This window comes from Stenella coeruleoalba (genome assembly GCF_951394435.1).
Source record: "Stenella coeruleoalba genome assembly, chromosome: 3".
Taxonomy (NCBI): domain Eukaryota; kingdom Metazoa; phylum Chordata; class Mammalia; order Artiodactyla; family Delphinidae; genus Stenella; species Stenella coeruleoalba.
Window position 1 is genome coordinate 167,644,353 of NC_137148.1, and position 21,696 is coordinate 167,666,048.

At 39.0% G+C, this 21,696-nt stretch overlaps 1 protein-coding gene across 3 annotated transcripts; it reads left to right on the top strand.

The window, feature by feature from the left end:
• The first annotated feature begins 1,948 nt into the window (after positions 1-1,948).
• On the top strand, positions 1,949-16,935 carry LOC307183262 (uncharacterized protein). 3 transcript variants are annotated; one of them, XM_079915562.1, is made up of 7 exons: positions 1,949-2,339; positions 2,421-2,484; positions 8,469-8,521; positions 9,407-9,533; positions 14,096-14,194; positions 14,583-14,766; positions 15,122-16,935. In XM_079915562.1, exons 3-7 carry the CDS (start codon positions 8,474-8,476, stop codon positions 16,578-16,580), a joined length of 1,917 nt encoding a protein of 638 aa, XP_079771688.1. In that variant the 5' UTR covers positions 1,949-2,339; positions 2,421-2,484; positions 8,469-8,473; the 3' UTR covers positions 16,581-16,935. The 3 variants fall into 3 exon arrangements, with proteins under 3 accessions (XP_079771688.1, XP_079771687.1, XP_079771686.1); XM_079915560.1 differs by lacking the exons at positions 1,949-2,339; positions 2,421-2,484 and having other exon boundaries at positions 5,337-8,521; XM_079915561.1 differs by lacking the exons at positions 1,949-2,339; positions 2,421-2,484; positions 14,096-14,194 and having other exon boundaries at positions 5,336-8,521.
• The last annotated feature ends 4,761 nt before the right edge of the window (positions 16,936-21,696 follow it).

The following is a 21,696-nucleotide window of genomic DNA, read 5'->3' on the forward strand; positions in this document are numbered from 1 at the left end:
GGGAGTCTGGGGGAGAATGGATACATGTTTATGAATGGCTGAGTCGCTTTGCTGTGCACCTGAAACTACCACAATATTGTTATCGGCTATACTCCAATATAAAGTAAAAGTTTAAAAAAGATCAGTTTATATAAAAAAACTAAATATAGATATTGAACAGCAAAAAAAAATAAGGTTTTGGTTTTTTTGTTTGTTTGTTTGTTTTGGTTGTGCCACACGGCCTGTAAGATTTTAGTTCCCGGACCAGGGACTGAATCCTGGCCCTCAGCAGTGAGAGCGTGGAGTCCTAACCACTGGATCACCAGGAAATTCCCAAGTCCAAGGTTTTTAGTTCCACTTCCTGGGTCTCCAGAGCAGATTCGAGTTTGTTCCACTTTGCCTTCAGTGGAGCAAAGGATAAAGTACATGGACAGTAGGTGAGGGTGTCTCTCTCTCCTGTGAAACTTTTACTGAATAGAATGCATTTAGCTAAATCTATAACTCCAAACCATTTACCCATGTTATTTTGAATGTCATCCATTAAGGTGATGATATTTGGTAGCGATGTTATAAGAAAGGAGTAGTCTTGTTTAACCCTCTATAATCTGTAGGCAGCCTCCATATATTCATACTGGCTCAGGACACACCAGGGAACTGAAAGGTGACATGGTAGGAATCAGTACCTTCTTTCAGTAAGTCAGCTATGACAGACCGTAATCCTTCAGCGCCTGTCCTTAGCCAGTACTGTGGCATATTGGTCACCCACATGGGTAGGAGAAAGTTAACTGGTTCCCACCAGGTGACACCCACCATAGCAAAAGCTTTAGGCTTATTTCATGAGGTTGACCAAGGAGGTCCATTCCAATAATGGGAAAAGGGAGAGTCTGGGAGGAACAACCAGGACAGAAGCATCTCTTAGCAAAAGTGGGCCGATTTTAATAGTTAAGCAGGTAATTGCCCTTTTAACTCATTCTCCTCCCAATTCATTCACTTCCTGGGGTGAAGGGGGAGTGCTTCTTGGGGGGAGGTCCTTAAGGAGAGAGATGATGTGTATTTCCTCCTTCAAGAGAGAATCAGCGCCTCTGTTTTTGGCCTTCTCCTTTTGCCCTTTTGGTCTTTTGTTACTTTTTGGATGGTCACTGGCAAAGCAGAGGATAAAGTATCTCAATTTCTACACAGTATTCCTATTGTGGGACACCGTGCTGCATTTTTTTTCTCCAGTAGAGGGCACCAGACCTTTTTTTCCAGGATCCTCCACTCCATCACTTCTCATCTCCCCAAGAGTTTGGGCTCCTACCTCCTCTCTAGGTGTCCTCCTGGTGAGAAGCTCCCCTAAGCAGGGCCCAACGCCCATCTCGTGGTTTGGAGCATTCTTTTAGTAGGGTAAGCCATCTCCTTTGGGCTCCTAGGGAGGCAGGGATATAAACTTCCTTGACTTTGGTTACTTTAAGCAGTGTTTTAGTTGGGCCAACCCAAGGGTTGGGGATGGGGTCTCAATATCCCTCTGGGGAGCAGCGAGAATGATGCTGTCCTTCACAGCAGATCTGATTGGGTCACAGCAGAGGCGTGCTGGCTGTGGACAAAGATGCCTCCCCTAACTGTGCTTCGGAGACCGGCCTTGGCTTGCCATTTCTGCCTTATTGGCTAGTTAACCTGCTATAGTGGTCCCCAGGGATGAGGACATCGTCTTGTCTCAAAGTGCCCCAAATCACCAGCCTGACTGTGGGACCTCCTCTTGCTACAGTCCCACCCCTCGACCTGATCCCACCCTAAACTCAGCTCTTTGGAATATTCAACTAAGCCACGCCCCTAGGCCTGGTCGCGCCCCATCTCCGCCCCACAGGCCTAGTAAACCAAGCCCCGCCCATAGCCTGGTCCCGCTCCAGGCCCTCTCCAACCCCAAGTCCTAGGTTGACACAGCCCCAAGACCCAGTCGCGTCTCTCCGTGGAAGGAAACTAGTACTTCTCCTCCACTTGCGGCTGGAAGCTGCCACCGCCCCTCCCAACCCAAATTTCCCAGCTCCCGAGGCCCGGCCCCTGACGCTGTGCGTGGCGCAGAAACCGGAAGCAGCCGTGCACTTCTGCGCGTGCGCAAGCCGGCGGCCATGTCCCCTTGCAACCCCGTCTAAATCTGATGTAAATTTTAGCCTCGGTCCGCGTCCTACCTGGTTCAGCCCAGCCCGCCCCAAGTCTGGTGCGCGGGAGGTGGAGAGCTTGGCCTTGGGGTCAGAGGCCAAAAGGCGGCCGCTTGGGCTGTGCCCACCGCTCCACGCTGGGACACCCGCGCCCGGGGCCTCCAGCAGCCGCGGCTGGTACCAAACTCACTGAATCAGGAACTCTGTGAGAGTCCAGCAGTCGGGGTGAGTCTGCTGCAGGCGAGAGTTGGAGAGCCATCCTCGTATTTAATCGGCCTCCAAAATCATCCTCTGCTCTCTTTCCAGAAAGGAAAAGCATCCCTGCCATTCGGGTTACGGGGACGAGAGCCTCAACCTCGTCTCTGCGCAGGTCTGTGGATTTCGGCTTGTTCTGTGAGAATGGGGTGACATTTGCCTAACTCCGTCCCCACCTCTCCCTTCCTGATGCGAGAGATATTATTTTTAACCTGTGATTTTTTTTTCTCTTCCTGTGGGCATCAGTTTGCTACATTATATTCAGCTGCATAAAAGTGAACTGATTACTTAGTATCTTTTTAACCCCCCTTGCCAGTTGCAGCTCTAAATGTTAGTCATTTATCTGTAGATTTTTTTTGAATTTCACACCGAAAGTGTGATCATATGTCAGTTTCTGCGTTTTCTTTCTAATTTTGTGTACCTCATATTCTTTTTATTTATTTAGTGCGTTTGCCAGGACTTTCAGTTCAATGTAGAATAGCATTTAAGTTGCATCCTTGTCTTGTTCCTGATCCCAGAGGGAATTATTCTGCCATTTCACCATTAAATAGAATGTTTGCTGTAGGTGTTTGTAAATAATATATATTTTTTCTAATTAAAGCCTATTTCCCTCTAGTCCTAGTGGGTTAAATTATTATCATCAATGCATATTGATAGAGATCAGTCACTATTTTGTATCGAAGGGGATGAGTCATGTGATCTTTTTCTATTAATGTGAATTATATTAATCATTTTAATTATGTTAATCATTTTAACCACACTTCATTCCTAGGAGGAAATGAACTTATTTTGTGATTATTATCTTCATTATTCATTTCTGGACTGTACTAATATTTTAATATTTTGCCCTTGTGTATATGAATGAGATCTTTCATATATTTATGTACGTGTGTGTGTGTGTATACATATATATTTGAGTTTTGAGTACTTTTCTGGTCTTGGAAATACACAGGAAAACAGCACCCCCCCACCCCCCAAAAAAATGGAATTATGAATCCTTTACTTACTTGGTGAACCTGTCTGTAAAACAATCTGCAACTTCTGTTTCCTTTGTAGGTATGTTCTAAACTGCTAATTTTTTTCTTTAATGACTGGATGTAAACAGGTTTTGTGTTTATATTCATTTATTTATTTTATTTTATTTTTTGGTCCTGCAGCATGCGGGATCTTAGCTCCCTGACCAGGGATCGAACCCGTGCCCCCTGCGTTGGAAGCGCAGAGTCTTAACCACTGGACTGCCAGGGAAGTCCCTATATTTTTTAATTTTGTAAACATTTTTTTCACTTTATTGTTTTTTTAATTGAAGTATAGTTGATTTACAATGTTGTGTTAATTTCTGCTGTACAGCAAAGTGACTCAGTTATACACATATATACATTCTTTTTTAATATTCTTTTCCATTATGGTTTATCCCAGGATATTGAATATAGTTCCCTGTGCTATACAGTAGGATCTTGTTGTTTATCCATTCTATATGTAATAGTTTGCATCTGCTAACCCCAAACGCCTAGTCTATCCCTCTCCCACCCTTTCTCCCCCTTGGTAAACACAAATCTGTTCTCTATATCTGTGAGTCTGTTTCTGTTTTGTAGTTTCATTTGTGCCATATTTTAGATCCACATATAAGTGATATCATATGGTATTTGTCTTTCTTTTTCTGACTTACTTTACTTAGTATGATAATTTCTAGTTGTATCCATGTTGCTGCAGATAGCATTATTCCCTTCTCTTTTTTATGGCTGAGTAGTATTCCATTGTGTATATGTACCACATCTTCTTTATCCATTCATCTGTTCATGGACATTTAGATTGTTTCCATGTCTTGGCTATTGTGAATAGTGCTGCTTTGAACATAGGGGTGCATGTATCTTTTTGAGTTATAGTTTTCTCTGGGTATATGTCCAGGAGTGGGATTGCTGGGTCATATGTTAATTCTATTTTTAGTTTTTTGAGGAACTCTATACTGTTTTCCATAGTGGCTGCACCAACTTACATTCCCACTAACAGTGTAGGAGGGTTCCCTTTTCTCCACACCCTCTCCAGTGCTTGTTATCTGTAGACTTTTTAATGATGGCCATTCTGACCAGTGTGAGGTGGGGTACCCCATTATAGTTTTGATTTGCATTTCTCTAACAATTAGCATTGTTGAGCATCTTTCCATGTGCCTATTTGCCATCTGTATGTCTTTGGAGAAATGTCTATTCAGGTCTTCTGCCGTTTTTTTTTTTTTTTTTTTTGGCTGTGTGGCATGTGGTATCTTAGTTCTCCGACCAGGGATCAAATCCGTGCCTCCTGCATTGGAAGTGTGGAGTCTTAACCACTGGACTGCCAGGGAAGTCCTTCTGCCCATTTATTGATCGGGTTGTTTTTTTGTTGTTGTTGAGTTGTATGAGCTGTTTGTGTATTTTTGAAATTAAGCCTTGCTGGTTGCATTATTTGTAAATATTTTCTCCCATTCCATAGGTTGTCTTTTCGTTTTGTTTATGGTTTCCTTTGCTGTGCAAAAGCTTGTAAGTTTGATTAGGTCCCATTTACTTTTGTTTTTATTTCTGTTGCCTTGGGAGACTGACCTAAGAAAACATTGGTACAATTTATGTTGGAAAATGCTTTGCCTATGATCTCTCCTAGGAGTTTTATGGTGTCACACCTTATGTTTAAGTCTTTAAGCCATTTTCAGTTTGTTTTTGTGTATGGTGAGAGGGTGTGTTCTTTTTTTTTAATTTTTATTGGAGTATAGCTGATTTACAATTTTGTATTAGTTTCAGGTGTACAGCAAAGTGAGTCAGTTTTATATATATGTATAGTATATATAGTATATATATACATAGTATATATATAGAGTTATATATATAGTATATATACTATATATATATAGTATATATATACTATATATAATAATATATATAGTATAGTATATATATATAGCATATATATGTGTGTGTATATATATATATATATATATATATATATATATATACTCTTTTTTAGAGTCTTTTCCCATATAGGTCATTACAGAGTACTGAGTAGAGTTCCTGTGCTATACAGTAGGCCCTTATTAGTTATCTATTTTATATATAGTAGTGTGTATATGTCAGTCCCAGTCTCTCACTTTATCCCTCTCCCTCCTTGCCCCCTTGGTAACCATAAGTTTGTTTTATACATCTATGACTCTATTTCTGTTTTGTAAATAAGTTCATTTGTACCTTTTTTTAGATTCCACGTACAAGCAATATCATATGATATTTGTCTTTCTCGTCTGACTTACTTCACTCAGTATGACAGTCTCTAGGTCCATCCATGTTGCTGCAAATGGCATTATTTCATTCTTTTTTATGGCTGACTAATATTCTACTGTATATAGATATTCTAATATAGATATACTAATATTCTACTGTATATATATATATTCTACTGTATATATATATCTTCTTTATCCACTCCTCTGTTGACGGACATTTAGGTTGCTTCCATGTCTTGGCTATTGTAAATAGTGCTGCAGTGAACTTTGGGGTACATGTATCTTTTTGAATTATGGTTTTCTCCAAATATATGCCCAGGAGTGGGATTGCTGGATCATATGGTAGTTCTATATTTAGTCTTTTAAGGAACCTCCATACTGTTCTCCATAGTGGCTGTACCAATTTACATTCCCACCAACAGTGTAGGAGGTTTCCCTTTTCTCCACCGGCGAGGTTGTGTTCTAATTTCATTGATTTACATGCAGCTGTCCAACTTTCCCAGCTACACTTGCTGAAGAGACTGTCTTTTTCCCATTGTGTATTCTTGCGTCCTTTGTTGAAGATTAATTGACCGTAGGCGTGTGGGTTTATTTCTGGGCTCTCTGTTCTGTTCCATTGATCTGTATGTCTGTTTTTGTGCCAGTACCACACTGTTTTGATTACTGTAGCTTTGTAGTATTGTCTGAAGCCTAGGAGGGTTATGCCTTTCACTTTGTTCTTTTTCCTCAGGATTGCTTTGGCAATTCTGGGTCTTTTATCGTTCCATATAAATTTTAGGATTATTCTAGTTCTGTAATGTCATGGGTAATTTGATAGGGATGGCATTAAATCTGTAGATTGCTTTGGGTAGTATTGCCATTTAGCTTTATCTGATTCTGTTTAAGTTTTTTAAAATATTGTTAATTTTGTCACATACTCATTTTTTTCCCTAAACCTTTATGCTGTTCTTTTTCTGCCCTTATAAGTCAATGGTTACCCCATTGATACTGATTTTTCTTCTACAGGAATGGATGATATTTGTAAATACAATTAACCCTTGAGCAACATGGGTTTGAAATGCACGCGTCCACTTATATGCAGATTATTTTCAGTACTAAATACTACAATACTACAGGATCAGTGTTGGTTGAGTCCTTGGGTACTGGGGGCTGACTATGAGTTATACTCATATTTGCTACTGCTGGAGGGTTGGTGCCCCAACCCCTGCAATTGTTCAAGGGTCAGTTGTATATAAATATATGTACCACACCAGCCATGGATTTCTAGTGTTATCTGAAACAGTTATTTTAATTTCCTGCTTCTACCCTGTCACATAAGTAGTCCTGATTTGCTAAAGATAAATATGTGTGTATCTCCTTATCCCTATAATGTGATGCATTTTTATATAGCATATACCACCACCTGATAATATTTTGTTAATTTAGTGGTCCTCCTTCAAACGATTATAAGACCCAGGCACTTTAGTATTTTTCTGTTTTGTTCAGTGCTGTGTCTCCTGTGACTGCACATAGTAGGACAGGGTGAATATTACCGAAATAAATATGAGATGAAGGAGCAGGAGGTCAGGGCCTTAAGGGAAACATCCCTGCTGAAGACATAGGGCTTAGTCAAGAGAAGGAGCTCAAAGATAAAACACTTGAATAGAATACTTCATTTGTCTACTCTCCATAGTGTGCCCAACAGGGTTCTAGGCCAGACCCTGGTAATGTTAGGGCATAAGGGCCTCACTGACAACTAAATTGTAGGGTATATGTTCAGAAATACACTCATTGGGCATTTAGGCTTTGAAGGTAAATACAGCTGCATACACACAGCTCCTCAGCAGCTTTCTAATTGAGTAGCATTGAGCACATAGTTAAGTGACTCTTTCCAAGATTCTTCAACTATAAACTGGTTTTGATAGGATCTGATTTGCAGAGTTTCTATGAATAATCTTTTTGCAGAGGTATAGGCATCTCTTTGCCAAGTCATTCTCATATCTTGGTTGCTTAAATGGAGCATGTTAGTAAAGAATGTTACAGTTTGTATTGGCTTTAAAATACATACTTCATCCACGGCAGTGGGAGAAACTGTTGCATTTTCGTTATTTGAAATTTGTGCAGTAGTGCTACAGATATCACTGTGAGAGATGACACACACTGCTAACTTCACTCCGAGTGTTCTTGTTCTGCTGCTGCTGTACCTCCTGTACAATTCCTGCAGAATTGAGTAGGAGAAGTCTTCTCTTGCCACCTGCATGTGGAATTCAGTCAGTTGATGCTCTTTCTCAAAAACCAGGTTTTGGGGACCCTGCAGCCCTTGTGGGAGAGGGTCTAGTAGTCAGGGACTGAGGAGTAATACATGTTAGCCTGCCAAGCAGTACAGAAATAAATATTGGAAGTGGAACCCCTGGAAGTCTGGCATACAGGTCACACTTTCCTGGATTTGAGATGGTGTGTATATTCTTACTATTGAAGGCGTTCTCTGATTTTTTTTTTATGTTTTCATTATTATGGTCAAATTGACAGTTAAATTTTTTTAGACTACAGTTAACTTGCTTACAAAATGGGACTCATAACCTGTTTTTTTTATGATCTACAAGAACCAGAGGACTGTTTTATAGCTCTAGAGGAGATAAGATTGCTCTAACTTCTTCCCCCCTCCCTCTATTTTCTTACAAGATTGATGTGTGTTTGCTTGGGTGTCTTGGGGCTATGCATGTCTGTGTGTGTGTGTGTTTTGAGGGGAGTGATCACTCCTAACAGATATGCTGCAAAATCCACAGTCTTGATTATGGAAATTGTGGGGAGACCCAGATTCTCGTGTCTTCTTTCTCCTGCCTCAGCTCTAACTTCTCAATACTCTGTCTTTCTTCATGAAGGGAACATGGAGGAAGAAAGAACAGCTGCTGAGTTACAGAAAAATATGACACAGGTGAGTAAGAGCTAATAATTCTCCAAAAGAATATTTCAGTTCCACCGGGCCATCGATCTCCTAATTGTTTAGAGCAGGGGTCAGCAACCTGTTCCTGCATTGGGCCACATAGTAAGCATTTTAGGCTTTGAAGGCCATAGAGTTTCTGTTTTACTCAGTTCTGCCATTTTAGTGTGAAAGCAGCCATATACAGTGGATAAACAAATGTTTTATTGTGTTCCAATAAAACTTTACTTACATAAATAGATGATAGGCTGAATTTAGCTCATGTTGTATAATTTACAGCCCCTGGCCTTGAGTGCAAGAAAATGTGGCCGGCTGTGGGCCTGGGTTGAATGTTGTGCTTCTTGCAGACTCCTGGGCCCAAGGTTTGTGGGGAATGAAAAAAAAAAAGGAAAGCTCTCTGTCCCTCAGTGTGTTTTTATTCATTAAAACCTCATCCAGATTTGACCCAGTGTTTCGTGTTGTGCTGGTTGCTGTGGTGGGATATAAGGAAGCAGTGAAATTGTTTCTGTAACAAGGAATTTTTGCTGGTTTCAATGTAGAAATTATTATTTCATTTCTAGAGCATTTCATTTCTGCTAGATCCTCTGGATGTTCTGGATTATTGTAAGACTGGAATTGGTCACCATCAAACTGTGGAAAGATAAATTTATTGTTTCAAAAGTGTTGTTAAATCTGTGAGAAAATTTGATCAGTCAGGATGCTTATGTAGAACGAAGAAGATCTGATGACTGAATCCTAGGGTAGATGTTGGGAGAATAGAATCTTCTGAACTTCCTATGAATTGATTCTCAGTTCCTCAATATTTCCAGCCTCATTCATCCTCCTGCACACATTGGGGGAGTTGGCACTTTTCTGAACAAAATATGTGGAATGTTTTAGGAACCAGTGGTCTTTGAGGATGTGGCTGTGGACTTTACCCAGGAGGAGTGGGCTTTGCTAGATCTCGCTCAGAGAAACCTCTACAGAGATGTGATGCTGGAAAACTTCCGGAACCTGGCCTCATTAGGTAAGGGTGGCAACATTCCTTCATTTAGTCGTTTAGAAAACAGTTTTATCTTACTAATTGACTTTGTTCTAGGATTTGGGTTGAGGAATTGGAATAAATTGGTAAATAAGACAGACATGGTCACTGACCCCAAGGAACTTACAGTCTAGTGGGTTCACCATGAAAATAAACAGTAACAGTGCATATTGTTGAAATATTCTACCAGTATAAAACAGCAACAGAAAAAGAATCAGTGGAAATCTCCTTATCCATTCTGACACTGGCACTGAATGCAGACTTTTCATTTCATCCAGTGTTATAAAGATGCTGTTGGTCTTATTTTTCTTCATTCAGTCATTCTTTCATTCATTAAGCATTTTTTTTGAGGGTGAACTCTATATCAAACCCTTTTGAATGTATACTATAAAAAACAAGATGTGACTGTATTCAAAATGCTTAGGTGTAATGGGCAAGAAGATAAATATGAAATTAAGATTAAAAAAGAAAGAAAATAAACATGTATTGAACTGACTTTCTCTTTTTCTTGTGGTTGGAAGCCTCAAGGCTTATTAAGTGTAGAAATTGTGGGCACAGACTTCGGGGGTCACTTTGGGGCACAGGGAGAAAATTGGTGGTTTGGGACCTTTTGAGAATTTTACAGCGTTAGTGCCCTGTACCCAGAGACCACCAGTTAAGCAAGTTAGGTTTGTTACTTTGAGCAGTGAGGGAGAACACATGCCATGGGGAGCCATGGCATGTCTCAGAAAGAAGGTGTTAGAAAGTAAATATTATAGGATTTGTGTACTTAGGTTGAATGACTTGGGGGTAGGTCTGTGGAAGCAGGCTGTATTGGTTTCCTAGGCCTTCCATAACAAAGCACCACAAACTGGGTGGCCAAGAACAACAGAACCTTATTCTTTTAAATTTCTGGAGGTTGGAAGTCTGAAATCAGGGTGTCATGACCCTTCCGAAGGCTCAGGAAAAATCTCTCCTTGTCCCCTTCCTAGCTGTTGGTGGTTGCCAGCAATCCTTGGCTTGCAGCTGCATCACTCTGATCTCTGCCTCCATCTTCACATGGCCTTCGTCCTCTGTCTCTAAGTCTTTCTGTCCTTGTAAGGACGCCAGTCATTGCATTTAGGGCCTACCCTAATCCAGTATAACTTACCTTAACTTGATTATATCTGCAAAGACACTATTTCCAAATAAAGTAACATTCTGAAATTCTGGGAGGACAGGGATTTTTTTCTCAGTACACTTTATTTTTCTTAGAGCAGTTTATAGGTTCACAGCAAAATTGAGTAACAGGTACAGATAGATATTCCCCATATACCCCCTGTCCCCATACACTCACAGCCTTCCTACCAGAGTGGTATATTTGTAACAGTTGATGAACCTACACTGACACATCATTATCAACTTAAGTCCAGAGTTTATATTAGTGTTCACTTTTGGTGTTGTACATTTTAAGGTTTGGACAAATATATAATGACATATCCACCATTATATTATCATAAAGTAGCTTTACTACCCTTAAAAATTCTGTATCCCCTTCACCCCAATTTATCTCTCCTTCCCCACAACTCCTGGCAACAACTGATCTTTTTACTGTCTCCATAGTTTTGCCTTTTCCAGAATGTCAAGTAGTTGGAATCACACAGTATATATATATATAACCTCTTCAGACTGGCTTCTTTCACTTAGTAATATGTATTTAAGGTTTTTCCACCTCTTTTCACGGCTGGATAGCTCATTTCTTTTTAGTGCTGATTAATATTTTATTGTCTGGATGTACCACAGCCTGTTTATCCATTCACCCACTGAAGAACATTTTGATTGCTTCCAAGTTTTGGCAATTATGAATAAAGCTGCTCTAAACATCCACATGCAGGTTTTTGTGTAGACATGTTGTTAACTCCTTTGGGTAAATTCTAGGGAGTGCAATTGCCTGTCTGTATGGTTAAGAGTATGTTTGGTTTTGTAAGAAACTGCCAAACTGTATTCCAAAGTGACTGTACCATTTTGCATTCCCACCAGCTCCACATTCTCAAAATTCTTTGTTGTCAGTGTTCCGGATTTTGGCCATTCTTATAGGTGTATAGTGGTATCTCATTGTTTTGATTTGCATCTTCCTGATGACATATGATGTGGAACATCTTTTCATATGCTTATTTGCCATCTGTGTATCTTCCTTGATGAGGTGTCTGTTAAGGTTTTTGGCCCATTTTTTAAATCGGGTTGTTTATTTTCTTTATTTTTGAGTTTTAAGAATTCTGTGTATATTTTGGATAACACTTCTTTATCAGATATGTCTTTTTCAGATAATTTCTTCCAGTCTGTGGCTTTTTATTCTCTTGGCAGTTTTTTCTCAGAGCAAAAGTTTTTAATTTTAATGAAGTCCAACTTGTCAATTCTCTCTCTCATGAATTGTGTCTTTCAGGTCATTATCTGTTGACCTTAAAAATAAGATAGTTATTTTACCAACAAAAATGGTTTATTTGGGCATAGCAGAGGAATTGCAATTTAGGACAAGAAAGCTATAACAAAAGCCATAGGCAAGTCCAAAAAACAAGGGAGAAGAACATAATTTTATAGAGAAAAAGGAGGAATTTGGGAGAGGTTGTTTTGGATGAAAGTCTATTGGAGAAAAATGAGAATTCAGGGTGATGATTGTTTCATATTGGCTTAGTTGCTGGGGTAGTTGATTTCTTATAGGGGATGCAATGTACATCTTTTCCTGTCAGGATTATAACTGGTGATTCTTGATGATTTTTTTTTTTTTTTTTTTTTGTGGTACACGGGCCTCTCACTGTTGTGGCCTCTCCTGTTGCGGAGCACAGGCTCCGGACGCGCAGGCTCAGCAGCCATGGCTCACGGGCATAGCCGCTCCACAGCATGTGAGATCTTCCCAGACCGGGGCACGAACCCGTGTCCCCTGCATTGGCAGGTGGACTCTCAACCACTGCGCCACCAGGGAAGCCCTGATGATTCTTTTGTTGGAGTCTGTAATCGACAATTCTTCCTGTAATTTGTTTTTTTATAAATTTATTTATTTTTGGCTGCATTGAGTCTTTCTTGCTGCACGTGGGCTTTCTCTAGTTGCAGTGAGTGGGGACTACTCTTCGTTGCAGTGCACGGGCTTCTCATTTTGGTGGCTTCTTGTTGTGGAGCATGGGCTCTAGGCACATGGACTTCAGTAGTTGTGGCACGTGGGCTCAGTAGTTGTGGTTTGTGGGCTCTAGAGCACAGGCTTAGTAGTTGTGGCACACGGACTTAGTTGCTCCATGGCAAGTGGGATCTTCCTGGACCAGGGCTCGAACTGGTGACCCCTGCATTGGCAGGCGGATTCTTAACCACTGCGCCACCAGGGAAGCCCTCTTCCTATAATTGATGTCCTGTGCAACTGCATGAAAGCTTCTCCTTCCAGCCTCTCAACTCCATTTTAGTGAAGTTTCCCCTGATTAATTTTCACCTATCTAACAAGTCATCGCCAAATCTTAGGTCACCTACATTTTTTCCTATGTTATCTTCTAAGAGTTCTATAGTTTTATGTTTTACATTTAGATCTGTGATCTATTTTGAACTAAGTTTTTACTCCCTATTGATGGGGCCCCAACTTTTCCTGAAGCTTTGGATGCCTCCCCCTGTATTTTGAGTTAATTTTTGCAAGAGTGTAAGGTCAAGATTCTTTTTTTTTTTAATGTATGTTGATGTCTAGTAGTTATTTTAGCACTGTTTGTTGGAAAGACTATATTTTTCTCCATTGTATTGCCTTTGCACCTTTGTCAAAGATAAGTTGACTATATTTATATTGACTTATTTATGGACTGTATTCTGTTCCATTGATCTGTTTGGACATGAATTTTTTTTATATTATGCTGTCATTTATTTATTTATTTTTATTGGAGTAGAGTTGCTTTACAATGTTGTGTTAGTTTCTGCTGTACAGCAAAGTGAGTCAGTTATACGTATACATATTTCCACTCTTTTTTAGATTTCCTTCCTATTTAGGTCACCACAGATCATTGAGTAGAGTTCCCTGTGCTGTACAGTAGGTTCTCATTAGTTGTCTATTTTATACATAGTAATGTATATATGGACATGAATTTTTTAGGGACACCATTCAACCCAGTCCCTAGGTGTTCACTTTAGATTGGATGCTGACAGAAATCTGGATGCAGGGGAAATTCTATTAGTATTTTGTGGATGGCACAGTGACATTTTTTGTCTGTCCCTAGGCTAAATTATGAAGTAGCCTTATTTTGTTTCATCTTATCATGGTCTCAGAGTAACCTTGTCTGAGATTGGTATTCTGAGATTATTTATCTTCAACAGGAGAACAGTATGTCCTGCCTGTGAATATTGGACCAGTTTCTAATAATACTGAGGTTTAGGTGTGAATGTCAGATCAGTTCTAGACATCACACCACCCCGTCCCACCTTAAAAAAAAAAATTCAACATTTTGTTGCAATTAAGCTCCTACTTCCTTTAGAGTAACAGAAGAGCAAAGTTTTTGCCCTGTCTCATGGAAATGTTTATGGTTCCTCATTGTTTTCCCTCATGATATACCTTTCCACATGAACAGGGTATCCACTACACACACCCTATCTGATCTCCCAGTGGAAACAAGAGGAGGACCTGGAGATAGCAGAGAGAGGACCCACCCAGGGGGAGCATCAGGAAGGCAAGAATCCTTGGGAGAAACTGACTTGGTTGGGGGATATTACATTTGGAAAAATCAAATAAAAGCAAAGTGAAACTTTGCCATGTCTGAGGAAGCTGATCTTCCACAGATACCTTCGATTACTATTTTGACTTTTCATCAGTCCTTGTTCTTGGGAAAGCCCATATTTCCTCTTTGTAATGTAGTATTCGGTCATGTGCATTTTACCCAGTTCCTTTTTGTTTTGCTCCCCTAGGAATACCCTATTTATGTTACCATCAGTCTCAATCTTTGTGGGATTATTTCTTAATTGCTTTGCCATTTTGACCCTGTGCTTATTGGGAAAGTCCTGAACCAGCCACACTGCCAAAAGTCCTTCTTTCATGATGCCTTTACTTTTTTGTTTCAGGTTTTGAGACTCAACTTAAAACTAATGAATTAGTCGCCGCACAAGATATTTATGGAGAAAAAATATCCAGTGAACAGAATGTAGTAAGATTCAAAAGGAGTGCTTCCTCGTTGTCCATTTTACACAAAAGCTGGGAATACCATGGTTTTGATTATCAGAACAAAAACCATGAGAGACATTTGAGGTGAGTGCTATTCATATAAGAAAGAGTAGTGTCTCAGGAGAGAATCTTAAAATGTCACGAAATTAAAAAAACATGTATATAAAACTTGGTCAAAAATTGTGATTTCATATGGAATTTTCATAAGATATTTTTTCCACAAATGAGACTGAGCTCTTCCATGTTTGACACATAATTCATTTGTAAGCAACCATCAGAAAAACCCCATAAGCCAAAAACTCAGTGATAATATTGGCTATCGTAGAGCCCTCTGTGAGAACTTTCAGCTTATCATTGGACAGGGAAGGAAACAGATGTAGTCACTGAAAATGGTAAAAATTTACTTGCTGCTAATAATGTGATTTTTATTTTTTAAAAGAAGTCACATGGTGGAGAACATCTATGAACATAACGAAGAAAATCAGTGTAGACAAACTTTCAGCCATATCTCAAATCTGAACATACTCAAGAGAACTACTGAAGTAAAAGCCTTTGAATGCCAAGAGTGTAAAAAGGCCTTCACAGATCATTTATCCCTTAAGAATCACATAAGGTCTCACACTGGAAGCAAACCCTATCAGTGTAAGGAATGTGGGAAAGCTTTCCATTTTTTTGCTTGTTTTAAGAAGCATATGAAAACTCCCACTGAAGAGAAACCCTATGAATGTAAGGAATGTACCAAAGCCTTCAGTTGTTCTTCATTCTTTAGGGCGCATATGAAGATTCACACAGGAAAGACAAACTATGAATGCAAGGAATGTGGGAAAACCTTTAGCTGTTCTTCATCCCTTACAGAGCACAAAAGAATTCACAGTGGAGATAAGCCTTATGAATGTAAGGAGTGTGGGAAAGCCTTTAGTTGTTCCTCCTCACTCTCCAAACACAAAAGAATTCACAGTGGAGATAAGCCATATGAGTGTAAGGAGTGTGGGAAGGCCTTCAGTTCCTCTTCTCACCTTATAATACATATAAGAATCCATACTGGAGAGAAGCCTTATGAATGTAAAGAGTGTGGGAAAGCCTTCAGTGAGTCCTCAAAGCTCACCGTACATGTCAGAACACATACGGGAGAGAAACCCTATAAATGTAAGGAATGCGGGAAAGCCTACAATTGTCCATCCTCCTTAAGTATCCATATGAGAAAACACACTGGGGAGAAACCCTATGAATGTCTGGAATGTGGAAAAGCCTTCTATCTTCCCACTTCCCTGAATACACATGTGAAAAATCAAAGTAGAGAGAAACCCTACGAATGTAAGGAATGTGGAAAAGCCTTCAGTTGTCCCTCGTCCTTTAGAGCACATGTGAGAGATCACACTGGAAAGGTGCAGTACGAATGTAAGGAATGTGGGAAGGCCTTTAGTCGTTCCTCATCCCTCACCGAACACTTAAGAACTCACAGTGGAGAGAAGCCTTATGAATGTAAGGAATGTGGGAAAGCCTTTATTAGTTCCTCCCACCTTACGGTACATACAAGAACTCACACTGGAGAGAAACCTTATGAATGTAAGAAATGTGGAAAAGCCTTCATTTACCCCTCAGCCCTTAGGATCCACATGAGAACGCACACTGGGGAGAAACCCTATGAATGTAAGGAGTGTGGGAAAGCCTTTCGCCATTCTTCGTACCTTACTGTCCACACAAGGATGCACACTGGAGAGAAACCCTTTGAATGTCTGGAATGTGGGAAAGCATTCAGTTGTCCTTCATCCTTTCGAAGACACGTAAGAAGCCACACTGGTGAGAAGCCCTATGAATGTAAGGAGTGTGGGAAAGCCTTTGTTTGTCCCGCTTACTTTCGAAGACATTTGAAAACTCACACTAGAGGAAACATATAAAGTAAGGAATAAGGAAATGTCTGCAAGGCTTTTTCAGATCTTAGCACGCAAGGTCTCACACTGTGGAGACACCCTGTGAATGTAAGAAATTGTCGCTCATCGTTTTGAAGACTTGAGAACTCACAACTAAGAGGAACCCTGTGTATGTAAATCATGTGGTAACACCTTCATGAACGTCACTTACTGTGTTCTAAGAAAATTCATACTAGAAGCAAAGATTGGTGCCTCATCCTTAAAGTGGACTACTGCTGGCTTGTTGATTTCCAGTTTTAATTTTCTGATGAATGTTTAAGGTGATAAATTTCCCCTAATACCTTTCAGCTGTAGCTGCATATGTTTTATGAGGTGCTTTTGTCTTGGTTTGGATGTAAATGTTATTTCCATTACAGAGTTTTTTGGACCCATCGGGGAGTTGAAGTGTATTTTTTTGTATGCAGGCATGAGTGGTCTTTTTTTATTATTATTATTAGTTTCTAATTTACTCTCATTGTTCTCTAAGTATGCAGTCATTGTGGTTATCAACACTTCGGTATTTGTAATTTCTTTTGTAAATGGTAATTTCATTTTGATCTAGTATGGCAGAAACTGGAAATTGCCTACCCAATATTCCCCCACGCCCCCTTTTTTTTTTTTTTTTTTTGGCAGTACGCGGGCCTCTCACTGTTGTGGCCTCTCCCGTTGCAGAGCACAGGCTCTGGACACGCAGGCCCAGCAGCCATGGCTCACGGGCCCAGCCACTGCGCGACATGTGGGATCTTCCTGGCCGGGGCACGAACCCATGTCCCCTGCATCGGCAGGCGGCCTCTCAACCACTGCACCACCAGGGAAGCCCTACTTGTCCTTTTTTAATGTATGTGTATCTCTGTCTATATCTAGTTACATACATATACGTAAAATATGTTATAATACATGTAAATTATGTGTATTTTATATGTGTGTGTGTGTGTGTGTGTGTATTGCAGATAACTTTTCCCAGTCTCTGACATGTCTTCATGCTTTTCATTTTTGTAAACTATAAAGGGAATTTATTGGTTTGATTACTGAAAAATCCTTGGGTATAAGTAACTTCAGAGGTGGCTGGGTCCTGGAGCTAAAAAGATGTTATCTGGATGAGTTCTGTTTCCATGTCTTGTCTGTGCATCATTCTGCATTAGCTATTCTTCCTTGTGGGCTCTTTTTCTTCACAGTGGCCCTCAGAAGATCCAGGCTGCTTTCTTTCTGGGTTGAAGTCTCAGGGAGAAGAGAGTGATTGTCTTTCTGAACAATTCCAATATGATTATTACAGTTAAATCTGATTGGCTCACTTGCCAACTGTGATCGAATCACTGTGGCCAGAGGAATATAATTCTCTGGTTTGTTTAGGACTGGCTCCCATACTCATCCAGAAAAAGAGTGGAGTCAGTCCTAACTGAATCATAGGGTCCTGGCAATTGTGATGTATATGGCGAAGGGAAGGAGGCAGCAGGGGCAGGTAGGGTGTAGAAATAGAGGCAATAATAACATCAGCTAGCACAATATGCTCATTCTGGTCTTAGCAATGGTAGGGAACTATGAAGTCTGGGAACTCTCAGCCAAGGCTAAGTAGTTCTAGAAATCCTTTCAGAAAGGTTTGATTCCATCTGTTACCATCTCTTTAGATTGCTAAGATGGTTTCTCAATCTTTACTTGGCTTTTCAGTATTTTTGGATATCCGGTAGCAAGAGCCTTCCAACTTTTTTATTCATCAGGATTGTCTTCCTTCTCTGTTCCTGATTTGATTCTATATTAATTTTAGATCTTACCAATTTTCACAAATCTTCTGGGACTTTGCTTGGGATTGCATTGACTTTAGAGAATAACCTGAATAAAATTGACATCTTTACAATACTGAGTCTTCTAATTGATGAACATAGTATAATTATCCATTTATCTAGGTCGTCTTTAATTCCTCTTAACAGTGTTTTGTAGTTTTAATTGTAGAGGTCTTGAAGTAACTTTAATTTATTTCTAGGTATGAGATATGTTTTCCTTTGTAAATATTTTTATTTATTTTTCGATTTTGGGGGCTAGCACATAGGATTGCAATTTCTTTTTGTACATTGATCTTTTATCCATGATATTTATAAATTCAATTATTTATTCAAATAGTTTATGAATTATTTTGGATTTTCTGTGTATACAATCCTGTCAGTGCCAATAAAAGAAAGTCTTACTTGATTTCTAAACTTTACCTTTTATTTTTCTTGCCTCATTGCTTTATAGTGATAAATAGAAATGGTAAAAATGAACATCTTTGCCCTGTTCCTGATGTTAGGGGAAAGTATTCTATATTTTACCATTAAGTATAATAATAGTTGTAAGTTTTTCATAGATAACTTTTTTAAATGAAAGGAATTCTATTCCTCAATTATCAAAAGAGTTTTTTTAATCATCAATGATATTGAATTTTATCTAGTGCCTTTTCTGTCTATGTCAGAGTCTTTAAAAACTCCTTTGGTCTCAATGTGGTGAATTACTACATTCCTTGATTTTCAAATGGTAAAACAAGATGTATTCCTGGAATAAACTATACTTGGAAATGGTATATGTATTAGCTTATTAGCCTTTTCATTTTGCTAGATTCAAAATGCTATTTAAAAAAAATTATTTCTGTGTCTGTGTTAATGAGGCTTGTCTTGTAATTTCTTTTATGTTAGTATACTTGTATGCTTTGTATCAGGTTTACACTGCTTCATAAAAGAAGTTGGAAATTGTTTTGAAAAACTTTATATGAAATTTAAACTATCTACTATCTATTTTTTATGTGTTTGGAAAAATTCACCTGGGAATCTAGTTTTGGGTTTTCTTCATAGGAGGCTTTTGTAAGATAGTTTCACTCATGAATTACACCAAACATAAATAGACAAAAGGTTATTTAATTTTTTTATTTGTTTTTGTGTTAGTTTTGCTAAATTGTATCTGTCCATTCCATAACTTTCCAAATTTGTTGGCATAAAGTTATTCATAATATCCTATAATTTCTTTTTAATGTCTGAAAGCTGTAATTATATCCCCTTTTTCATTCCTGATCTTGGTAGTTTATGTGGTCCCTTTCTTTTTCTTCATCTTGGTAGGGATTTTGATATGTTAATTATTTTTGAAGAACCAACTCTCAGTTTATTATGCTTCTAATTCTTTAATTTTTGGTCTTATTCCTTCTACTGAATTTGGGTTTAATTTTCTCTTATTTCCCTAGCTATTTGTGATAGTCACTTGTATCAGTGCCTGCCTTCTACTGTGTCCAATTTGCTTATATAACCATCCAATCAGAATATTCTACTATTAGCATTATCAGTTGAAATGCATTTGAGGTATATGCAGAGGATCACCTTTATGTGCCTGTTATCATAAGGCCGTATGGTTTCCTTGTTGGAATGGAAAGAAAACTGGACTGGAATCAAGGCACCTGATTTCTAGTCTTCACTTCTCAACTTTACCTCTGTGACCTTTGAAAAAAGTCATTTAAGCTTCTGGTCCTTAGTTGTGTGTGTGTGTGTGTGTGTGTGTGTGTTAAAGTCTTTATTATGTAATAATTACAAGTTCATATTTTTGTAAAAAAAAATGTATATGGAAGTCCCATGTATTCATCACCCAGTTTCCTCCAGTGGAAATCCACAGAACTTATTCAGATTTCACCAATTTTAAATATGTGTGTGTGTGTGTGTGTGTGTGTGTGTGTGTGTTTGCAGTTTTAGCACTTGTGTAGATTAATGGAACAACTAACCTGTTTTACCCTTATAAATGACATCCATAGCTCCTCAGTAGTTAAAGTAAAATTTATGACTAGTCCTGGATTCCTTCTTTTAAAGTGACTGACACTTCATAATGACTCAAACATTTGTTGAATAAATACATTTACCTGTGCTTTCTGCTAATAAGGTATATAGGACACAGTGTTCTGATCAGATCTATCCTGCAATTCATCATACACATTGTTTTATGAAATATGATAAGATGTGGCACATATATACAATGGAATATTACTCAGCCATAAAAAGAAACGAAATTGAGCTATTTGTAATGAGGTGGATAGACCTAGAGTCTGTCATACACAGTGAAGTAAGTCAGAAAGAAAAAGACAAATACCGTATGCTAACACATATATATGGAATTTAAGAAAAAAGGGATGTCATGAAGAACCTAGGGGTAAGGCAGGAATGGAGACGCAGACCTCCTAGAGAACGGACTTGGGGTTATGGGGAGGGGGAAGGGTGAGCAGTGACGGGGCGAGGGGGAGTCATGGACATGTACACACTAACAAACATAGTAAGGTGGGTGGCTAGTGGGAAGCAGCCGCATGGCACAGGGATATTGGCTCGGTGCTTTGTGACAGCCTGGAGGGGTAGGATGGGGAGGGAGGGAGACGCAAGAGGGAAGAGATGTGGGAGCATATGTGTATGTATAACTGATTCACTTTGTTGTAGGGCAGAAACTAACACACCATTGTAAAGCAATTATACCCCAATAAAGATGTTAAAAAAAAAAAAAAGAATTCTAAACCCAGCACCTCCCTCTGTGAGGCCAGATTATCCAGAGAAGCTCTAAATTACCTGCTTTTCTGTTACCTTTCTCAATCATAAAATATATTTTAAGGCTAATATATTTTTTAAAAATCTGGAAGGTGTTAAAAAATAGACAAGGGACAAGAAACAGTTTTTGTGTTTAGTCTAGGACAGATATATTATCAACACTAGCCATAAATTAATCAAAGCCATTCAGTAGCATCAAAGGTGCACATAGGAAGTGCTACTGCAGTGGCTGCGGTGGGACCACATCCTTTCTGTGGGATCAGAAACACTTGCTTTTCTGTCCCAAGTTTTTAGACCATGGAGGAGTTTAGAAGACAGATTTAGAGAGGGTTTTGAAGAGAAGGGACTTATTTGGTTTTATGATATCATAAAAGTAAGAGAAAATAATATTTAACATTTCATGAGTTTCACTCTGTATCATTCACTATCTTAATATTTAAGATATTTCTATATATTAACGTATTTGATCATCACAAAAGCCTTATGAGGCAGATACTTATTATCCACCTAACACACCATAGTGAAATAGCAGAAATGAGCTCAAATAATTGGCCAGCGTTGTATATTTA

Coding starts and splice junctions, on each gene's coding strand:
- LOC307183262 (XM_079915560.1), top strand. CDS start 8,273: ATGTGTGTTTGCTTGGGTGTCTTGGGGCTATGCATGTCTGTGTGTGTG. Junction 8,522..9,406: donor TACAGAAAAATATGACACAG/GTGAGTAAGAGC, acceptor GGAATGTTTTAG/GAACCAGTGGTCTTTGAGGA. Junction 14,195..14,582: donor CCAGGGGGAGCATCAGGAAG/GCAAGAATCCTT, acceptor TTTTTGTTTCAG/GTTTTGAGACTCAACTTAAA.